Source organism: Microtus pennsylvanicus, chromosome 17, assembly GCF_037038515.1.
Source record: "Microtus pennsylvanicus isolate mMicPen1 chromosome 17, mMicPen1.hap1, whole genome shotgun sequence".
NCBI classification, from domain to species: domain Eukaryota; kingdom Metazoa; phylum Chordata; class Mammalia; order Rodentia; family Cricetidae; genus Microtus; species Microtus pennsylvanicus.
Window position 1 is genome coordinate 46,069,950 of NC_134595.1, and position 23,664 is coordinate 46,093,613.

The following is a 23,664-nucleotide window of genomic DNA, read 5'->3' on the forward strand; positions in this document are numbered from 1 at the left end:
CCTTTCAGGAATTCAGCATGGTGTTAAGTTGGAAGCATAGACCCCAGCCCTGAGCCTGAGAGTTGTATTGATCTGGACTCCAAATCCCAGCAGGGAGACCACTCCCACAGAGTATTTAACTGAACTCCCAAAAGAGGAACATGTGGTCCCTTTTCCTTCCTCCTGTGGTTGCATTATGGCCTCCCCATTCCCCCTTGGGACCACCTAACAACACAGGAATCCCATTAAACCTAGATGTTTCTTAATTTGGCTTGTTTGGGAATTTGTGTTGGCAGAGAGCTCATGTTAGGGTTCTACAAAGATGCACAAGGGGTTTTAAATAGCAGTTGATTACAAGCATTCTCCTCTGAAATCAGTGCATCCATTAAGAAAAAAAGATCAACACTGTTAATAACATTATTACCTCAATTAAGGGGCAGCCAGCTATGAAAGGCAAATCTACAGATCTAAAAAGATCTGTAAACACAAAGAATACCCTATATATGATCAATTTAAAAAACAAAAAGATAAACTTGCCCTGTTTACCAAGTTTGGTTTATTTTACACATCAAATTTCCATTGCTTAAAAAAGGGGAAGTTCATATAAAGTATGAAACACCCTGGCTTTATTAACACAAACATATTTTTATTAAAGAGTGAATGCATTTATCTAAAGAATAGTTTACATATGTCATAATGCAACAAGCATATCTTCAGGAGGTGAGTCCTCACCAATATGACTCCATGCTTATTGTACATGCCTTGAAACTGTACCCACATGGGGGACATACACACACGTGCGTGCGCATGCACGCGCACATATACACACACACACACACACACACAAACACATACATGGACACACAGGTACACAAACCAAAAATACCAACACCATTGCTGTCTGGATTATATTAGCTTTCTCTTAAGGCTTCTAAGGTGCCCTGTTGCCCCTAACATCACGAGAAGTAAAACACACCTTTTAAAGGGGCAATATCACTTGAAAAAGTGTTTCATGTGCCCTCTTAATGTGTCTATTTACCTTAAATGTGTATATTATAACAAATACGTTCCATGATCCTTTATGATATGCAAAGATCTTAAAATTGAGAGATCTCAAGCTATCAGTGAGAATCTTTCTTCAGAACTGATGTTCAAAGGGATCATTCTGACTCTAAGATATTATTGACTTTAGGACAACAAGATCACATTTTCCTTTATAAGTTTCCAGATAGACGTGAGATTTCTACACAGACTTGATTTCACTCATTCCCTTCTTGAGTTCAATGCTGAATAATAGAGCAAGACTTCCCAGGCAATGTCATGTCAAAGTTTAAAACATCCATGAAGGAGTCATCCAACAGTGTAGTAACGATGGAAGCTACTACAAACCAGGACTTTATAAAGGGCAACCTCTATAGACGCTGGCCACCCATTCCCCCTTTTCTCTAGGGTGTCTGATGTCTGAGAGTCCTGGTAGGCTGGTAGGTTTGCTGACTGTTCATTTAATTAATTTGTTATTTCTTCTTTGTTGGAGTCCTGCAGTGTGTTGAGCCTCCATCCCTTTTGGGGAGGCTGGAAGAAGGAGAAACATGGGCGGGGGACAGGAGGAGAAAAATGATCATTAGTTGCAAGGATTCTAAGAAAATAGAAGAAGTGAATACAAGAGGAGGGTACTACTTGGTATACTCATGTAAATCAAAGCATTATCTTTAACTGTGAACTATCTGCCATCTAGCGTGCTGTTAGTTGTAAAGCTTAATCCAAGCTGTGCTGATTCATGTGCTGAGGAGAGCGTCTGCCAACATGCCAAGCAAGGAGGAGCAATCCGTCAGTCACCGGGACAAGTCCTTTCCATCCTGAAGCCTCCACATCAGCATCACCTCCCCACGCCGCCCGCCCGCCCAGGGATCACAGAGATGCTGCTAACATTCTTGCTGGATTTCATAAGGCAGATCGGAACAGTCCATCAGACTACAGCCACGGAGCATTTGCCTGAGAATGGTGAAAATAGGCATGGAGATCTCCCACCCGGAAGTGTTGAAATAAGAGAAAAACCCAAGAAGACAGTCTGGAACTTTCCTCCTCGTCCACACGCCCACTCTCCTCATGGGCACAGCAGCAGCAGATATCAATGTCACGTAATTAATGATACATTTCTTTAGATTTAGAATTGCTCTTCTGAATTTAAAAAGCATGGTCAGCCAAGAGTTTTGGCAGTCTTTTCATACCAAATTTGAATCATTGCAGATGCATCTGTCTTCCGAAACTCCTTGCCCAAATGCTGCCTTCGCTGGAACATCTCAAGTTCCTTCAGCCATCATCAGATTCCAATTCCTGGGAAGCCTCTTCAGATGAGCTGCTCCTATGGATCCGCCCATCACTCTTCATACTGTGGAAAGTCTTCTTGAAGGCCTCCATCATGGCGTGCGCCAGCTTCTTGGCCTCCAGCTTGCTCTCACACTGCACGGCGTGGCAGTCCATCTGGTAAGACAGGTCATCATTGATCTCTCTGTACACCCAGGCAAAGATGTTGGGGCTCACGTTGTGGTCAGCTGTGCAATAGGCGATGCGAGCCACCTGGAAGGTATCCATGTGCACGGTCGCCTCGCCTTTGTGGTCAAGGTGATGAAGCCAGACTTGGAATGGACGGATCTCTAGGAGGGCATTGGCTGGAAAAACATCTTCTCGGGCCAGAGTGTGTTTCTTCCAGAGCTCAATGACTGGCTTCTCCGTGCAGCCAGATAAAAACTGCATGCCTGTGGTAGAGACTTTCCCCAGATAGGTGACCTGCAGACGAGAGACAGGAAGGAAAGGGGGAGGTCAGCATGGCGTACTGAGCTCACTCGGAAAAGCTAAGAGACAAGACAGGTGATGCACACCAAAGTGGCAGAGCCACTCCTGGACCCCATGGAAGCAGAATTTCTTCTTAGCAAGTTTCCTCCAGGGCAAATGTATTGAACTTCTTTAAACAGAGTTGGACTTTTTAAAATCTAATACCCGGAGAATTCCTTCCCTCTTCCAAACCCCTTTTAAATTAAAAAATGACCAATGATGATGATCTTTCATTAATTTGGCATTTCTTTGAAATCAGAGGTCACTAGAAGTTTACTTTCATTCAGCCAGAACTGTGAGCAAGAGCTCAAAGACAGCAGGAAACCAGGAGGCCGGCGCATCTGCAAAACAAAGCCTTTATGAAACTTATCTCTTGGCTGAATCCTCTCTGCAAATCCTTCCCTTTCTGACTTCCTTTATGCTGTTTGCTTCCAGCAAATACCAAAGACACAAAAATGTGTTCTGTTCAAATTACAGCCTGAAGCATGATTTCCCCCTTCCACTGAGAAGTTTTAAAAATACAACAATGCTTTGCGAAATGAAGGGTATCTGGTTAAATGACTGTAGCTGAGAGACTAGGGAAGGCTAGAATGCAAGGTTATCAGATAGCTAGCTAGGCACTATTCAAAGGAGGGAAAATCATCCCAAAAGATTTAGATACTGTCTTTTTTAAAAAGCTTGGGAGAAAGCAAAAGAACTTAGCTGTGGCCAAGCCTGAAGACCCGAGTCCAGTCCCTGAACCTACGTGATGGAAGGAGAGAACTGACTTCCATTTGCTGTCCTCTGACCACATCTGCCTCTGTTCGTAACTTACCCAGAGGTATATGTTATTGCTTTTCTCATCAGGACAGGTAGACCTGCTACCACTGAAACGTAGACATTAAAGAACTGAATGAAACCCAAGTGGTCTGTCGTGGAATATTAAAGATGTGCTACATTCTTTTATGCTGTGGACTATTTGTTTAATGATGCAAAGATGTGTTGTATTCTTTGATATTTCATTTGTTTAACTCTATGAAACTGTGTTACATTGCCTGCCTAAACCACATGCTTAAAGACCTGAGGAGCCAATAGTTAGGCAGGAGAGAGAAATAGGCAGGGCTGGCTGGCAGAGAGAATGAAGAAAGAGAAGAGGGAGATGAGCCAAAAAAAAAAGAAGAAAAAAGAGGAGAGGAGGACACCAGAAGCCAGCCACACAGTCACACAACCAGTCTTGGAGTATGAAAGAAAGAAGAAAGAAGAAAGAAAGAAAGAAAGAAAGAAAGAAAGAAAGAAAGAAAGAAAGAAAGAAAGAAAGAAAGAAAGACATATAGAATAGAGAAAGGTAAAAGTCCAGAGACAAATGGTACACAGGATAATTTAAGAAAATCTGGCTAGAAATAAGCCAGGCTAAGACCAGGTATTCATAAGTAAGATTGTGTCTCCATCCATTTGTGAGCTGGGCCTCCAAAGAGTAAAAACAAAACAAAAAAAAAAAACCTACAGTGGTCAAGTAATGAACAATGTAAAGTTGTGTAGAATTGGTTAATTTAAGTTATAAGATCTAGCTAAAAACAAGCTTAAGCTATCAGCTGAGATTTTATAATTAGTAATAAGTCTCCATGTCATTACCGTGGAGCTGGTGGTCCCCATGAAAAAGTCTGACTAAAAGGAAGAAGTTAGATGCTGAGCGGGGGGCAGAAAAGACAAGGGAACAGGGACAGCTAAGCTTGAGTCTTTTACAACCTTCTCTTAAGAAGTACAGAGGGGCTCACATGAGATATATCTCACGTCCCTACTAATTCCTACCTTCTCCAAAGTACTGCCGTGTCCAAACAGTGCCCATTAGAGGACTGGCCTTTAATCATGAATGTATTCAACCTTGATCAAACACTATAGAAGTTCATCAAAAAAAGTTAAACCATACTTTGATTTCATTTTGATATGACTCATTCATTCTTTCTTCTGAGAGCAAATTACAGGATTTTAATTTGTCTACTCATGTTCACAGAACCCATTATGCCTGAAGTTAAAATGTGGAAAGAGCCCACGTACGCAGTGTCATACAAGTGAATGCACACATACAATGGAATATTACTTTGTACCAAGGGGAGGGAATTCTTACATATACTACCACATGGGTAAACTCTGAGTATACTAGTGTGCAATAAAATAAAATAGATAAACACTGTGATTTATCTCATATTAAAACAGTGAAAATCACAGAGAAGGAAACGAGAGTCTTGAGAGACGGAGGCACGGAGCACAGCAATGGCTGCTCTTGCCTGAGAGGTCCTGAGCTTCTGTCTTATAAGCCTGGGAGAGTTATGTTGTTCAGTGGAGGTGATGGCACTAGAACATCTGCCAGCATTAATACTACTGAAGCGTGTACTCAAAACTTGCTTAAAATGCATTCCATCGAAGCGAACTCTTCGAAAGTGTCATAAGGATGCTGAAGCGTAGCTCTCCACAACTGATGGTTCCCGGTGGGGATGGGAGTCGAGAAGAACTCAGTTTTCTTTAAGGGACTGGCCACCAAGAGTTTGACCATCCTATAGTGAGTATACGAGCAACACCAATTGGACTTGGTTTATTTGTTATTTTATTTGTTTGTGTTTTGTTTCTTCTTTTGGGGGGAGGGGTCTTAAAGGGTGGTGGGAACAGACCTGGAGGACTGAGAAGTGAATGTGCTCAAGGTTTATGATGTGAAATTTCCAAATAATCAATAAAAATACTATGAAAAATGGCTTAAGATGTCGTTTTTAGTGTTGTATGTATTTTACAAAAAGAAAAAGAAAAAAAGAAACAAACAAAACCAACTAGTTTGGGTGCCTAAAGAGAAAACATACACATCATTTTCACTGAAACTAGAAATATCAAGTTCTGTTAGATAGAAAGAAAGATAGTCTGTAGGAAGGGAAATTTTTTTGATTAACTTTCAGTGCATTTACACACACACACAAATTTTTTTAAAGTTATACAGAGAGTTCAACTGTAAGAAAATTAAAAGGTACTTTTTCCAAAGCTTCATTAAAAGCTGTAGATGACTTACTCAAATCAAAAGCAATTTTCTAGTAATAAAATTCTGGCAGCCAGCCAAAAAAAAATGTAACTCTCCTTATGAATGATTATCATCCATAAGGTAAGGATTTTTAAGGAAAATACTTTTATTTTGGAAGTTTGTTTACTGAAGAATGGAACAGATTAGACACTCAAGGTTTTGATGAGACAATAATAAAAGCTATGTAATAATGCATAGATATTTACAAAGAGAATTTTAAAGCACTGAGGTAAAACATAATGCATAGAATTTATTCTGGGTAAACTAGTGTCTACTTTCACCGATGACAGAAAAGAGCCATTAAGTAGCATTGCCAAAGGTGTCAAGTCATCACATATGCCCACAGCAAAATCAAACCCCAGTAAACTGAGGAGCTATAAAGGATGTTTGTGTCACATGCGATGGCAAAAGCATCAAATCTATCAAATTCATCGACAACTGGGATTTTCAATAGGATCTCACTACATAGTTCCAGAGGGTCTTGAACTCGTTAGGTAGGCCAGACTGACCTTGAATTCCCAGAGATGTACCTGCCTCGACCTCCCCAGTTCTGGAATTGAAGTTGGGCCATCACATCTGCTTTGGGATGGGATATTGTTCTTACTAACTCTGTCTAAAGGGCCGAACTTATACATAGGCAGGAGACGTACCCAGAATCATTCAGATAGTAGTAGGAACATACTTTGTACATAAAATGTGTGGGGTGTGAGCAACAGCTTGTTGATCTGTGAAGAATTGGACATAGAGTCTGAATGTCCATTGACTGTTTTTGCTATTGGATGAGAGAGAGAGACATCCCCATTTGTCCTTGCTGTCCCTCCATGTTCTCACTACCTCTGTCCTTAGATGGTCGCAGGCATCTAAGAGGAAGTTAGCCTTGCCACATGACTAGCGAGATTCAATTGTCTGGCACTTTTAGAATCTCTTCCAGATTCACATATATCCAGACACGTTTTAAAATAAACATGTTATTCATTTTTTTTGCAGCTCTCACAAATGACAAGAATGTGGAATCTAAAAAGGCCAAACTTGCAGAAATAGAGAGCAGGATAACCAGCAGCAGAAGCTTGGAGGGTTGGAGGGGGAAGACCCGGTTCAAGAGTGCAAAGCGACAGCCAGACAGAATAAATCAAATATTACATATACTACTGTATATAGGAGTGATTGCAGTCACATGAATTGTAAACCAGATAGCCCGAAACAGCTAAAAGACAGGATTTTGACTATTGTTATCATGAAAAAAATGATAAATGTTAAACATCTGGACTATTTATAAATATCTGATAGCTATTCAATGTAGAAATGTACAAAATTATGCTCCTGCTGGAACCTGACCTCTCCCAACCATGATCTTGACTTGTTTTATAGAACATCCTTACCCTTCCTGACTCTCCACCCTCCCTGACAATCTCTGAACCCTCCCTAACCACATGGTAACCACATGTCTTTTGATTTTTTCTGCATTTATTTATTGCCCCATTGTCTCTCTTATCTAAACCTACTTTGCAATTACTCTTGATTCTACTCCTTAAAAGGGGTCCAAGAAAGCGATTTGGGGCTGCTCTCTTTAACCTGACTTCGGAGGCAGTCGCTGGCCAGCTCTTGGGTGCACCCCAATAAAAATCAAGTTCGCTTCAAAGTTGGCTCAAATTATGATAGAATCGTACTCTCCCTGGTGGGGTTAGCAACTGTGTATGCAATTACACCCCTGCTATATACTGGGTCAAGAAGTAGCTAGATATTGGCAAACCGAAATCCTAGAGCATGGAGCATTGTATGTGTATACACCTACATCAGCAACGTCACGGGGGCTTGCTCGAAATCTATATCGGGAAAACATCCCATGCCCTAGCTACTCTCCACAGAGGCCTGCCAGGCTTGCCATCCTCTCTGCTGCATGGCTCAGTGGGTGCTACCACCAGCACAGCTGTAAAGTGTCAGAAGCAGGTGATGAGAGAGAGGGTATGTGCCAAAGAGATGAATGTTTCCTTGATGAATGGGCTTCTTTTAAGCCCTGACCGTAAGAGGTACAATCTTCTGGGGCTACAGAGTTACAAAAAATTCCATCTTTCAAAACTGGTCACTAAATCTATCCAAACTTGTACACAGGCTTTTTTCTTCTCTCTCTCTCTCTCTCTCTCTCTCTCTCTCTCTCTCTCTCTCTCTCTCTCTCTCTCTCTCTCTCTCTCTCTCTGTTGTTCTTTACCTTCCAGGGGGAATGAATAAAGAGACTTGTAAGATGAGGGGAGCAGCAGCCTTCAGAAGGATTAAGAGCTAGCTAGGCTCAGTTCATGAACACTGGAATCTCTTCTGTGGTCAGAGACAGGGGTGGGGTAAAAAACCAAGTGTAAATGAATCATTCTAAGAGCGATAAACAAATAGCAAAGAAAGGAAAACTTGTCCTCATGTGTCACTTGATGGCGTAAACTCCCACCCCAACCGGTATCCGCAGTGAGGGACAGTGAGCTTTGTACAGTCCCAGTTGAAGAGACTGTCTGAGGACATTTCGAACACGTGGCAGTGAGAGACTGTGCGTGAGAGGGAGCCATAGCATGTCTGCAGTGCTGACAGCAACCACAGCGCTGCTGTCCTCGGAACCTCTCCTTCCCAAGCATGCGCTGTCCAACCCACTCGCCAGCTCTGCCTTCGTGCCCAGTCCTGCTCAGCTCTGGCCAAACAAGCCGCGGTTCCTGAGATTTTTCCTCATTTCGGCCAACACCACTCCTCCTTCCCGGAGGCCAAATACATAACTCATTCTGCTTAGAACCTGCCCCACTTCTCTCTAGATCAGACAAGATACGAACAGTAGTGACCCTGACCTCTAACAAGGATGCAAGATGGATGGATAATAATGTTAGAGTCCACACGCCTTTGCAACCAAAGAGTTTTTGGCCTTTTTGGCTGCATAAGCCCAGCTTTATAAACTGGGCAACAGTCCAGTGTACTTCTGGAGTTCTCAAAACAGAAAAGGAAGGAAGGAAAGAAGGAAGGAAGGAAGGAAGGAAGGAAGGAAGGAAGGAAGGAAGGAAGGAAGGAAGGAAGGAAGGAAGAAAAGAAGGAAAAGACAAGAAAATGGTCCATCGACAACAAAAGCTCTCTAGAAGCACCCCTTAGGCTATGAAAGATCTTGCTCTTTCTCTGTGTTCTGTAGGAGACTGCCTTTCTCTGACTAATATAAAATAGCGTGATAGAACAGAAGGTGAAGAAAACGTAGCTGGATAGCCTCATAGCCTTCGGGTTACAAGACAGAAGATGAGAAAAACAAGAGTTACTGTTAACCCTGGGTCAAATGCCACTGCTTTGCCCTCACATTGATTTCCACTGGCATACTTCAGAGAACCGGGAATGAGAAAGCATAGGGATTATTTAAGACCTTTACTTGAATCTTCTCTCTTCTTGCCGGACAAAAAGAACAAAACTCCACTGGACACGCCCATCATTTTACAGCCCAAACTGCAAACAGATCTGCCAGTTATGGGCATGTATCATGTGCTCTAATTTGCAAAGGCAGTATTAAGAGATAATGATGTTCATAGTAAAAACTGTGAAATTTCTGTCTACAAAATAATAAGCATGGAAGATTCTAGAAGAATAGTGAGTGAAGACCAAAAGGTAGTAACTGAAAATAGTTCCTGAATCCCATGACTCAAAAGCAACAGCAGCAATTGGACCATAGATGGTGACAGTCACCCAGGGCTTCCTTTATACAAGGTTAGTGGTGAAATGATTATGCAGATCATGACCCTTCATTATGACTCCACATGTAAGGAATATTATTACCTTGCTTCTATAGACTAGGGGCCTATGGAGAAATCAAGCAATTTGTCCAAGCCAGATGGGGGCCGGGACTTAACGTAGGATTTCGAACCCTTGCTGCCATCAGCTGTATTCTGTCTGTCCTCTCATAGATGATCCGCTCAGACAGGAGGGGGTCAAGAGGCCAGTAGGTAACCAGCAGGCAGCCAGCAGGTTCCCCTGAAGGGCCTTGTCTGGCATAGGTGTCACCCTCCCAAGAGTTGAGACATCTCCATTCAAGGCTATCTGCATCCCAGAGTAACTCAGGAAAATAGTGCAAGGGAGTAGCTGATCTCTTAACTATTTTTATTGTTCCAAAAAGGCTTTAAAATGTGTTTGCTAATACTTTCCTGTAGCATGCCTACATATAATTTAGCAAATAATAAATTTCATTTACAGGTTGAGGCTTGGGGGGGCAAGGAAATAGTTCAAAGCATAGCATATATGATAGAAAATATAAATCTATTGTTAACCACAGTAAAAACTGCTGATCTGAACTAAATCACCCATTTTCCAATGAGAAGTCAGCAGATGCTTCAGGGTCCACTAGTAAACACAAGTAGAACTTGGGTCTACATCTCCCAACTTGCAAAAGAATAACCCTGTAACTCAGCATGTAACTTCATGATCTAACTTCTATGAGTCATAGCATAAGTACTTGTAATGGTGGAGAGTCCATATGAGTTTGACAGCACTACAGTGGCCAGCTGATTAGACAAGCATTGGGTGGCTGTGCAGGTCTCTTCTTGATTGTGACTAGCATCTAAGTCAGATATGTCTGAGTCAAGCAAACCAATATTCATAAGGAAGGTAGATCTGGTCCCATTCCCTGCAAGGCTGTATATCCCTCAAGGTATCTGTTGGTACTATTTACGACAGTACCAACAATACTAAAAGCAATAATTTTCTCAAGTGAATATTTATCCATAGCCTACTTATGCTCAAGCCCTTGTAGAGAAATATTTAGTAGTTTTTCCTAAGGTCATGGATATGAGGAATATTTTATAGCTTCAACATTTTCATGGATTCCGTTGACAAAACCTAAAATCAGATTCATGGGAACTTTACTGGGGGATATATTGTAACGTAAATGTATACTATGAGGGTAATAAATTAAATAAGACTAGATATCTAGGAATAATTAAGTTCTATTTTAACTGCAATGAAGTCATGCATGTGAAGCTCTGCTGTTCACCACAGCATGTGCCTCACAATTACATGTTTAGGCTGACAAATTTGCTCGTGATATATATATATATATATATATATATATATATATATATATATATATATATGATATCAAGCTGTTTCAGTAAAGTAGATGGATTAGATTTTTACATCCTACCTTGCACGTACCCAGCCATTCTGATGTGCAATTTATCCCGTCATTTGGATCTCGGATGTGTGAAGCCTGGAAATATTGTCACTGTCACTGTCAAAGATGGGAGCAATTAATCTACAGGGCACCAAAGTGTGCCCCTGAAGACAACGACACTTAATAAAAAGGACACCACACTAAAACCCACATTTCCTCAGCAGGTCCCATCTGGAAAGCTGACCTCAGAATGGTCCAGTCCCAGAGCTGCTCCACCCAGTGGCACCAGAACAATTTATTTTATGACAAGGCTTTTATTTCACCCTCTTCCTTCTCATCGGTGGAGCTTGCTGGAAGTGAGACTGACGTCCAGAAGCCTGCTATAGGCAGGTCCTCGAAGGGTCATGCTTTCTTAATGCTAAATCAATATCAGGCACACTGCTTGGGAATTACTCCGAGGAATGGTTTCAGGGGACAGGCACTGCAATGGGGAAGAAAATGTCCCCAGTCTCAGCCCTTGGAACTTTTTCCAGTTCATTTTCCTTGGCGTACAGCTCATCAGAAATAGACCACATAAGGCACTCAATGTTTGAAAAGATTAATGTTGGTATAATATTGTGTTAAGAAGTGATAAATATACAAAGCAAATGTATATAAGGTCCATAGCTCTTAATTTTTGTCCTATAGAGGTAGGACAACAAAAAGGAAAGGTACTAGTAACCAACCATGATTTGCCATGGATTCCAGAGCAGTATGGACAAGTTCAAATGAAAACCTTGGCACAAATTTCCACTGAAGCTTTGGTTTTGTTCTGTTCTAACTTGATTTTTTTATTCCCCTTTTTTCAAAGCGACTTCTGTTCCTGAGAGGATACCCTACAATGGTATTTTTCCTAAATCAATATAGTTTCTAAATGCTTATCTTTATGCCCACAGGTAAGTTCAGCTCCCACTCCGTCTCAAAGAAGCTCCTTTTTACAACAGGTGGAGACTATTAGAGAGAGCCACACTCAGTCAAAAGGCAGAGAATAAGAAACTGTGCCCAACCTCAACAGATACGCCTACAATGTGACTTTTATACTTAAACCTCACAGAGAATCACAGAAGAAACATTATAAAAGCCATACCTAGTTTGGTCTTTCATTTTTTAATCACCTTCCTTATTTTGCTCCTTCAAAGAATTGTTTATTATTTTGGAGGTATAATTCTATTATTTTCCCCCTTCCCTTCCCTCCAATATACTACTCCTTGCTCGCTTTCTTGATGACAAGAATAGAGAAAGCGGTCACTCAGGTTTTTTGATGATTGGATTGCAGACTGGTGTGACACTTTAATGGAACTGTTAATGTGGAATTCCCTCCTGCCTTCTGCCTTAGCAATGCTATAGATGTCTCATCAATATAAAAATGCACTATCGCGACTTTATCCATTACATCATCACTCATAATTATAAAACTCATAAAAGCTTTCATGCTCATACAAAACAAAGCAGTTTGATAAAGTATACTACAATCATCTAAGATGTTATTACAAAAGCATATTATATGAACTATAGCATACTATAAAAACAAATTTATTCATAGAGAATGACTTATTGGCTATATTATAATGTAAATTATAGCAGACCAAAAAGTTACTGCTCTATAAGAGCAAGAAGAAGAAGTAAAAGCTCATATTTTTATGAATTTGCTCAGTTAGGAAAAAGAAAATCCAGAAAGAACAAGAACTTGTTTCCAACAGGGGGTGGCTGGTAATGGGAATTAAATCTCACAGTGATTTGAGAACAGGGTACCCACTTGGGGAAATGATAGCTTTTAGAACATCATTCCACACAGTTGTGGCATCCAGAATAAGGGAAACTGAGATTAATGCAGGCCACAGGAAGGGGGAGAAAGAGTTCAAAGTGAAATCAAAACAAAACCGAGGGAGTCCCATGGGATTGCAAAGGAAATGTGCAGCCAGAGAGGAGGGAACAAAACACCCAAGTGATGTTCCTGTCCTCAGGCTTGAGCAGGAAAGGCTACAAGGCAATGTGGAATTATATGTGCTGTTTGCTTTTTAAAGCAGTGAATATGTGTGACCCTGCACCTGTTTTGTGCTTACTAGAGTTGCAAGTTAGACCAGTAAATGAAGAACTAGGTCTCTCACTTTTAGAAGTCAATACAGAAGGCAAAATTCTGGGGGATATGCGTAATTTGCGCAAATCCATGGCTTTTGATAGATAGACAGGTTGACACTGGTATCAACATATAGGTAGATTTTGTCCACGTGGATGCTTACACACACATATACATGTTTTTTTTTTTTTGCTGTGTCCAGTGCCCTGTGAACAGTAGCATGCATGTAGCAAAAAAGCCATGCCTGGAGAGAACCAATCCTAAACCTAACAGTTAAAACTCGGAGACCATTCCAGAACATTGAACTTTGCCAGAAAGTGGAAAGACAGAATGAAATAGTCAACAACAGCCTGAAGGCTCTCCTGTCAACCAAATGAGGGCTATCTGGCTATGGATATTTATGATGATGGTGGCAATTACACACTAAGAGAGTCAGGGTTTGTATACAGAAGATTCTGTCCCATCTGGTCCTCCAGTCATTCAGTCCCAAAGAAACACACAGAGGCTTACAATATAAACTATTTAGCCTATTGTTCAGGATTATTACTAACTACCTCTTACAACTTAAATTAACCCATATTTCTTATCTATGTTTAGCCATGTGGCATGGAACCTTTTCTCAGTAAGGTATTCTCATCTTGCTTCTTCTGCGTCTAGATGGTGACTGACTTTCTGCTTTTCTTCTTCCCGGGATTCTCTTATTCTGGTCACCCTTCCTATCCTTCCTGTCTGGCTACAGATGCTGCAAGGATGTGCCACGTGCCTGTCAGTCATCCAAAAATCATCAAGGATAAGCAGGACAGACTCAAACAGGGGAGGAGGGTGTGCTATGCTTTGTATCTGCAATGTTCTCCAGAGACTCATGTGTTGAGTGTTAGTTGCCGAGCTTGTGACACTATTTTGAAGGCTGTGGAAATTTTAGGACAGAACTGTGAAATGCACTCCTAAATTCAGGATTAGCTGGGATAGAATACTGATAGAAAAACTCAGTGAAAGAACGGTGTATTTGATTTCATTGTTCCAGCCCTTCCTATCCTGAAAAATAGAGTGTTGTGGGCCAATTTGATTCATAGTGCTAGGAGTGCTTTCTAATGGCTCGATATCAGGCGGTAGGCAGGAGACAGTAAGTATAGACAGCTAATCTACCTCAAGGGCATTGCTTAGACTTTATATATATGAGAGAATGAAGATCTTTGGGTTAAGAACACTAATGAGACTCATCCTAACGTTAGACTGGATCCTGATACTTTCCCCTTTCTATTGATATGAAGTATATTAGTGTGTGGTTACATACACCCTGCTTATAATTCCAGTCTTTTCAGGAGGCAGAGGTAGGAAGGGCAGGAGTTTAGGATAATCTACTACATAGAAAGTTCCCCACCAGCCTGGGCTACTTAAGCTACCTGTCTCAATATTTTTAAAGTAAATAAATAAGAGTATAATGGAATACAATTTATTTGGACACAATTTTACTTATGGATTCTGTTAAATACAGAGTTACACAGATTTGAACTGTACGGATCTCTTCCAATTGTCACAGTAACAGTACTTGGGATTTAGGAACAATGAAAAGAAATTCACATGTTATGAGTAGCTGCCTTTTTGTCAACCACTGTACAGTGGGAGAGAGTAATGCAGATTTGGTTGCATCACATGCTTGCATTTTTCCAGGAGAGGATTCAATAATTTCATGAGATTTTCAAAGTCTTTAGTAACACAAAAAGACATGTTATCTATGGCAAATTCCTGTGAGCAATTTCGCTGTAGCAATGAACATGAACATGTTTAAGATTTGGATATACATATTTAATTGCCTTGCAGGACATCTAATCCATGTCATATCCTGTAACTTCATGAAAGTCTTTCCAGGGACCAGATACTTTCAACAAGGGCAGCCGTCTTGTTACCAGCTTCACTAAACTGACAAATAAAAGTGTTATTCTGCTATTGTTTTAGTTACCAATAAGATGGAGTATTTTTGTGTGCTTTTTGGTGATCCATATTGCTTCCCTTGTAAATAACACATTCAATTTCTCTGACTCTCATTTCCACAAAGACTGTTTATCTGTTCTTTCCAATGTTTGTATTTCATTTTTGTTTCAAATCTCCCTTGATGGCTCAGAATGTCCAGAATGATGATAGATAAAACGGATGATAATGGCAATCTTGATCAGAAGCAGGAATTCATGTGAATCGCAAGGCAATATCAGCAGAAAAGCAGAAACACAACATAAAACAATCATTTCCCCAGATGGATTGTGATGACCTACTAGCTGAGGATTAGGGGACCAGGTACACAGGAATTTACTATTGCATGGGAGACATATTGTAATTTCTTTTATAAGTTTAACCAGTTGTGCTATTTTTAATTCAGAGGGGGAGATCACACAAAGCCATTTATACACAGAACACATAGAACTCTGAAAGTGTTTACTGTACTACCCAGGGGCATGGTGTTAAATCCTGTTTCCCGGAAGCACCATGTACCCTAGGAACTACGTTACTTCATTATTACCTTGGGGGTATTTATGTATAAATTAAATACACACTTAGACATAGACATATGCTATATTTAGATACATACATTTTCATCTGCATGCACCTCACATGGATAATGAACTCCATGGAGTCAAAGCCCTATAACTATGGAAACATGCCCAAATGGTAAAGTCATTTGTCTATAAAACTTCCTCCAATGTAAGAGACCCCAGTTTTCAGGTAATTTGCTGTTGTGGCTCTCCACAGGAGTGTGGTCCCTGAAGCAATATCAGAAGAGGCTGTAGGACTCCAGGAAGAAAAGCAACAGTACATCATCTTTGCCTATGAATTCCCAATTAGAGCACACATCTCCCTCCACATCATCACAATGTCATACGAGGGCCATGACAGAAGAAAGCCCTGGGGAATTCTCTAATTGTCAAAAGGGATGGATAGATTCTCCAGCAGGGTTCTGGTGCTATCCTGGTCCTATGATGCACACAGAAAGCTCAAGATTGCTGTCGCTGCAAGCCCCTTATTATGAGTTCAGACAGACTGTGCATCTCGAGAGGTTCTTCTACTCTATTGAACTGTACATGGATCCTCACTGATAATACCTTTTTGTAGTTGCCAGAAGTTGGTATATTTGGAAAGGTCCTGTGAAGTTGTGGCCCCTCTACATAAGCACTGCACCTGAGCCTAATCTGTATAACATGCACATGTATGCTGCCATATGTACACAATATGCCTACACAGGTCACCTTAGAGACAAAGGAGAGGTCATTAGAAATCTTGGAATAGAATGTCCCATCTCAAGATCAGTGAGCTCTGTGGGACTTCAGTCCTCAGTGACCATTTAGGTGTGCAATTCTTTGCTTTTATTCTTCCAACTGCATTAGGAAGTAAATTCTCCATAAATTTTGATTAAAACAAAAGTAACAAGAAGTTAACAGAACAAATTTTAGCTCATTAAAAGTAGAAAACCTGCTGACTAAGGAGAGCTGATAACATTACCTTTTGGGCACTAGAGTTTCTGACTGCTTGTGATTATCTGAATCATAGGATACATGTATGCATGCATGTGTATATCTATGTGCACAAGCTTATGTGAGGGCCTATGTTTGGCATCTGGTGGTTGATGTCAAGCACCTTCCTCAATTATTCTCCTTTGAGAAGCTTCTCTTACTTCATCTGTAGTTACTAACTAGGTTGGGCTAGCTAACCAGCAGACCCTAGGGACCTTCCCATGTCTTGCTAAACAGTACTGAGATGATGTCTGGGTGCCAACAAATCTCTTTTACAAGAGATCATGTAATATATACATACACAAAAAGTAGCCATGAGATGCTGGCCTTTCTTAGACTAGATTATTTTATTTAATAGGATTCTCCAGTTGCATCCATTTTCCTGCAAACTTCAGTCAGCTCTTAATGGATAAAAAAAAAAGGTCTGTTGTATGCACGTGAGAGTGCTCATGTGGATACATAATGTATAAGTCTTTGTACATGGATATAGATATGCATATATATACACCACATTTTCCTTATCTTTCCCCTTCACAACTGGGCAGCTTTATAGCCCAGTATGAATTCTTCAAGAGTCCTCAATTCTCCCCCTTCCTACTGAATACTCCATCTAGCAAGTAATATGTTCCTTTTGCAACATGACCTCAGTTGATTTACTCAGGGTCTAAAACCATGCCTTGACCAGGTATCTTCCTTCAGAAAAGTGCTAGTTGCCTGATTTTCATGGTAGAAAATACTCAAGTTCAGCTTAGAGCCAAGACAACATGGTCTCAGAGTCCCACAATTTTTACCTCTCTTTGCCATCCCATCCAAAGACATTGTGAAGTTCCCACCCTCCTCCATCCTTCCTCCAGTTTTGCTGATGTGGCTAAATAGCACCATAATGCCCATTAATTCTTCAACAAAAGGAGTACACATAATTCATACATATAATAACTATACATATATGTGGACTAAGGGTGATAAGTTCTCAGGCGGATGTTCAAAATCGCCATCTTGTGGGTCTGTGAAAATGTACATAGAAATATGAACAATAATGCAAAGAAATGTCAGATCTTTAGAGTAATGGACATAGAAGAAAACTCTCCAATTAAGTATTCTATTTTAAAGAGTCCCACTTTAACTGGCTTGCCAGCAGTAGCATCTTATCACAGCTCCTGCTCCTCCAGGGAGAAGACTGACCATCTCTTCTGCTACCAGGGACCTTCCCCTCTAATTGCTGTCACACAGGCCTTATCTTGTGGAGATTTCTCCTCAACAAATGGAGATGGATAAAGCACATGCTGCTTTTAAAGCAGATTTTCATGCTGGTCCATTTCCTCCCCTGAAGCCCTCATCCATGAATTAAATTTACTTGGTAATTTATCGTCTAATTTTACCTGGAGGTAGGTGTTCATTTTAGAAAGGGAGATAAAGCTGGTCTGAAAATTACCTAGAAGCTCCCTGGTCTCGAGCCGACGTGAAGGGAAAAGGTATTCAATTAAAATTCCGGCAGCTGGCTCCCTGCAAATGTTGGCAGTGGGCCGAGAATAATAGAAGCAACCCAAACTTGAGCATGAACCCATCTGAAAGTTTCCTTTATGAGTAACAGTAGTGTCCAGTAGATGGTTGCAGTGCAGAAACACAGCTTCGTTTCCATGGCATTTATTTTTTGCTATGTTCCAGATATAACTGCTCTGGAGCAGCGAAGTCTTTAAAGCGGTCTTAGTCACCAATGGCTTCCAACAGCAGAAGCCTGTGCCATACGAATCCAGCAGAGTCATTGTAAACCTAAACATAATAGCACTACATATGAATGGAAGGCAGATTTACATCAATTAAAACACCTGCCGAGCAGGAATAAAACATATATAAATTTGCAATATACATACAAGTTTGGCTTGTTTCCTGAGTGGATTTTTCTCAGACAGCTTCATTTCTTGTCTGAGTGTTTACATCTATTAGGAAAAATGGATGAATGGATGACTTTGAATCCTCCAAAATCAGAGTCCCAAAATCTGTGAACTTAGAAAATATAAATATACCAGGTGGTCAACGAAAGCAAAACAAGCCTTTGCCCATCTGAAAGCAAGCATTTATCAGGCACCCAAACCATGCCAGAAAGTGGCTTGCATATTGGCGACAGTGAACAAAATGGGAAAATTCCCTCCCCTCATAAGAAAAACATCCCATCTCCTTCACTGTAGTAGAAACCGAAGCCCAGAGCTTCTGGAAGTTTCCAGTGTCACATCAGCCTTTCAGGTTGTTGCCACAAGGAGAGATGACCAGCTGTGGGAACACTCTCCTGTCTACCAAGAGTTCACATCTGGCATTCCAAACAAGAATGCTGCTTTTAGCTCTGCAGCAAAGCACAGCTTCTATGATGTCTATCTATCTTGAAGAGTTTGCTGTGGGATGTGTGGACCTGGTGAATATGTATCGCTTTCATTGTTAATAAAGAAGCTGCTTTGGTCTATAACAAAGCAGAATAAAGCCAGGTGGGAAAACCAAATGTCTCCATTTGGGAAATAGGGAGATATAAGGAGAAAGAGGGGCACAGTCAGGGAGACTCCAGACAGCCAACCAAGAAGGACCGGTAAAGCCACAGCCATGTGGCAATATATAGATTAATAGAAATGGGTCAGTTTAAGTTGTGAAAGCTAATTAGTAATAAGACTGAGCAATAGGCCAAACATTTTGCAATTAATACTAAGTCTCTAAGTGATTATTTAGAAGTGGCTGCAGGACAAGGTGGGGTGAGGGGGCCACCAGAGAAATCTCCGTTTACAATAGTTGCTATGGCCACAACTATAAATGAATATGCCGAAATAAAAGAAAACTACAGGCTGGTGGTTGTGCTCAGTGGTAGAGCATATACTTAGATGTACAAGGCTCTTGGTTCAAGTTCTGCCCTCCTCCAAACAAAAGAAAATCTGATAAAGGTATTCCTTGAATTATCTGTATCTTGTATACAAAGTTGATGTACAAAATGCATCATCTGATAAACTGATGATGATCCTGCCCTTAACAGAGAAAAATTATAAATATAAATGTGATTCTGTTCTAAGCAGTCTGAGAATGTGGCCACAGACGCGGATTTTGAACTTTCACAGCCACACAGTCTCGTTGTTTTAAAAACTGGTCAACATTTTCACGTATGGCATCCAAGTAGGACCTAATTTTGTAAGCCGTGTATCTGTTACTCATGCCAGAAGCAAGATTCCAAGACTGGGCCACTTTTCCAAGGGGGACCTTCAGGTTGGAGAGAACTAAACTGCAAATCCAGAAAACCTAGAATTTCAGCTAAAAATTAATTCCTCAAAGGCAGTGATAGCTGAACACAGTCATGTCGAGTAATCCGCTTTGTCTCCTCATGAACAGACACTATTCAGTAATCTTATTCAAAGCATCTTAAGCCAAACTATTTAAACAATAAGAATACTATGAGGCAGCCTTGAAGGTCAAAATCTGGGCCAACAATCTGACCCATGGACCCCAGTTAATCTTCGAACACCTTACCATTTAAATACATAAAATCGATCCATAGCAAGCTAGTGAGATTGGGGTAATTTGTTATACAGCAGTATCATGGCCATAGATGACAGATACATAGTGCTTCTCACCGGGCAAACTTCCTCCCTGTCATCTGAAGAACAATCCATATGACTAAGTAGTCTATCTTTAAGAAATGCAAAATCTAGCAAGCACATCAATAAAACCTCAATACAATATAGCATAAATGAGACTCCTCTAAAAAATGAAAAGCAATTCCTATGATTGCAGCCCAGAGCCAAATTAATCTTTCTGCCTGATGTGCCTCTCATTTGCCTCTTCCCAGTGCATCCACCAAGCAATCTGGTAATCGAGGTGTTCACACATTTCTTCCTAAAATCAATTTCCAGTTTGAAAAATTGTCCTGCTGCTATGATTAAAATAATTTTACCCCCAAATCCCTAATGGTCTACACTAAGATATACTCTAATATTAGAGTTCTATTTTCTTGATATTTCATTTCCAAAGGTAAAGAAAATAGATGCGAAATTACCTGGTCTTTGTTTGCCTCGAGGAGGTAAACTTATTTATTTCAAGATGGAATTATCAACTTTGTTTTTCTAGCAGCATTTATCGAAGGTTTTCTCCAAGTACAAAGCAGTAGACACAACTTTATCATAACACACAGAATTTCTTTTTTTGCTGACCTTGAGATATGCTGAATGCTGCTGTGGCAACACCAGAAATAGACAAAATTTTTCATGCCAGCGCAATGCAAAAGTTAATAAAAGCATTCATTTTTCATCCTTGACTCTGTCCAGTGCACCTTCCCCCTGCAAACAAGCATTTGTCTTTTTGTTTCATTAAATTACAGGTGCACAATGAAAACAACATTCAATCACAGGGAGAACATGCCCTGCACTGTGGTGGCCACATTTATCTAGGAAAAAGTCCATCCCACAAGTAAAATACCTAAAGATTATATTAGAAATATCTTTAGAAAATTGGAATCTAGATGAAATGATATCGTAGATTCTACCCAATGGCAGAACACTCTCCCTCTGCCTTGCCCAACTCCGGGTTTTTGTTTCAATTTTCCAGAGAGATGCTAAAAAGGTATTTGAGATCACACATCTAAGAAAATGCTCTAGATCATGAAAGTACAAAGAATTCACTGAATTTTCCACCCCCGCTCACTGAAAGCCAAAGAGGAGTGGAGAGTTAAGATCTGCATGCAATAAGCTACAGAAACAGAACAAAGATTTCTTGCTGAACTATGCGTTTGCAAAGGAAATAAAGGACAATTATCAAAGCAAAGTTCTTTCTTCTTCTGAGTTAAAAAACAATTAGAAAGGTTAACTGCGCTGAGGCGGATGGCTGTGTGTCCCTTAGTAAGAGAGTAACCAGAATACAGACAACCTCCGTGATGTGGAAAGAACTGCTGTTTATGAGAAAATGCCAGAGAACCCGGCACCTCAGGATGCAGATATCCTAGATATACTAGAAGATTGTTGGAAGTCATCTTGGAAAATCAAAAAAAGTGTAATCTATTTACTGAATAGTTTTCATAAGTTCTGTTTCTCTAATGGAAATTGCCACGTTCTCAAAAGGAGAGGTGAGGTCAAGGCAGCAATTCTCCAGTAGTGTCTCTTCTTCTGTTTGAGGAGTCTTGCAACAGCAATGTTCTTCGTCATTAGCACCCAGTGGTCTCAATACTAGCTGCAGCTCAGGTAAATGCCAATGTGAAGAAGATGATTCCCTCACACTAAATGGACATTCAGATCAAGCTGACTGTATTGCAAAGATTTCCATAGGACATACACTTTGTGGCCTACTCCCCTGGTGGTTCTCCTGATCTTAGTGCTATGGCTCTTTGTGAACCTCCTGCTTTCCTTGGTCTTTCTTGTCCTGGACCCTTTAGGGACACCTGATGAGGATGCTAGGCCAGTAGAGCTTTAAATGCATTCAGTAAGTTGCTCACATGGGGAGAGAGAGCTGAAGAAGAAAAAGCCGGCTACTTAAAGAGGCAATGAAGTCTAGTTTTCCTGCCACGGGTTGTTATATTGTGTTTATAAGATCCATTTTTTTGACCAGGAAGCATGTCTACAGAGGAAGACACCCTTAGAAATCCATGAAAAGTAACCCAGCCAAGGGTTACTGGCCTTTCAAAAGGAAGACTGCATGTTAGGGTAACAGCACTCATTTTTTTTTCTCTGCAGTCTCAATATAAAATTCTATAAATATCATTCAAATCTATTTCAAGACCCTTTAATGCAAAACGAGACGAACAACAAATATGCAAAAATGATAACAGCAACCAACCGGAGACACACTTGCCCAATGTCTTGACTATTTTCAGTAGGATAAGATACAAAAGGAAGTGACAAAGAAGAGGCAGGGGATAGGAGAAGAGACTGAGGTGAGGGTGGGTTGATTGAATTCTACCATAGTGTATATCTTTGCATTAATGTTAATTAAAATTTATTTAAAGATACAAAAGAAGGAACATCTGAGAAATTAGTACGTGGGTAAGAAACAGCAGAACTAATAGAAGTAAGTGAACACATGTGGATGGGGATGGGGGATGAGAGCAGAGAGAGCGAGAGAAGGGATGCAGGAGGATTGAAAAAAGAAGGAGCGATGCTGATGATGAAAAAAAGAGGGAGGGATGCCAGTCATTTTAAGCTGTGTGGTTAGTTTTCATAGCAAAACAGAGACACTAGGAGGGACTGGTCAATCATATCCCCCACAGTGACTTGAATTCTTGAAAAAGATACTGAAAAGCCTTGACCACATTGAAATAACTCTTGTGCATTGCCCTCCAGGAAATCAAACACCTACTATGTCTTATGCACTGTGGTAGGCAGTTTCATAATTTCCTGTGTACTTTTCAAGGTCATGATCACTCTGCTGATTGACAGCAGGATCTGAGTCTCAGAGAGGCAACTCAATTTGCCTAGCTCCATAAAGCTACCTTCTTCCCCAGCCATGCTAAAGCTCTTAGGAACTCAGGCCTCCATCAATCAGTGCCAACTAACAAGCTAGCACAGGGACCACATCTTCACTTCACATAGGAATTCCAGCAAGTATCATTTGGGAAACCAACTGTAAAGTTTATTGAATAGCTTTTCCTGTCCCTTTGTTACATTCTCCCAAAGTGAATTCGTCTTCAGTGAATATATATTTACTAAGAATATTCCATGAGCTAGCATTATCCAAAGCATAGGACTATAAAAAGGAACATGTTTTACGTAGCTCATGTGGAATGACCAACACAGTGATACAAGTATTATACATAAGCAATGTTTCAGGTTCAATGTTGGGGAAGTTATGAGTATCATGGGCTCAGAGTAAGGATCCAATGTCCAGTTCAGGATCAGGGTAACATTTTCTGGGAAAGGATCCACATATGAGTCCCAAAGAAACAAGATTTAGGAGGAAGTCCTGAGGCTGGATAAGAAATAAGTGTGTTGGTGATGTGTAGAACCGTGTGATTTATCCCAAAGCCATGACTATAACAAGTGCAGAGCTTCAGGTCAGAAGATAAAATGCTCTCCTACTGAAGAAAGATCTTTGTGTTTGTAGAAAGCAAATAGACTGGGGGGTGGGGCAC

At 40.5% G+C, this 23,664-nt stretch overlaps 1 protein-coding gene across 5 annotated transcripts in view; it reads right to left on the reverse strand.

The window, feature by feature from the left end:
* Positions 1-518: 518 nt before the first annotated feature.
* Positions 519-23,664, reverse strand: part of Pid1 (phosphotyrosine interaction domain containing 1) — a 215,882-nt gene continuing 192,736 nt past the window's right edge. For all 5 annotated transcript variants that reach the window (XM_075951636.1, XM_075951637.1, XM_075951638.1 and 2 more), the window contains one exon: positions 519-2,766. In XM_075951636.1, coding sequence (XP_075807751.1) covers positions 2,290-2,766 — 477 coding nt within the window. In that variant the 3' untranslated portion in view covers positions 519-2,289. The remainder of the gene's footprint in view (positions 2,767-23,664) is intronic.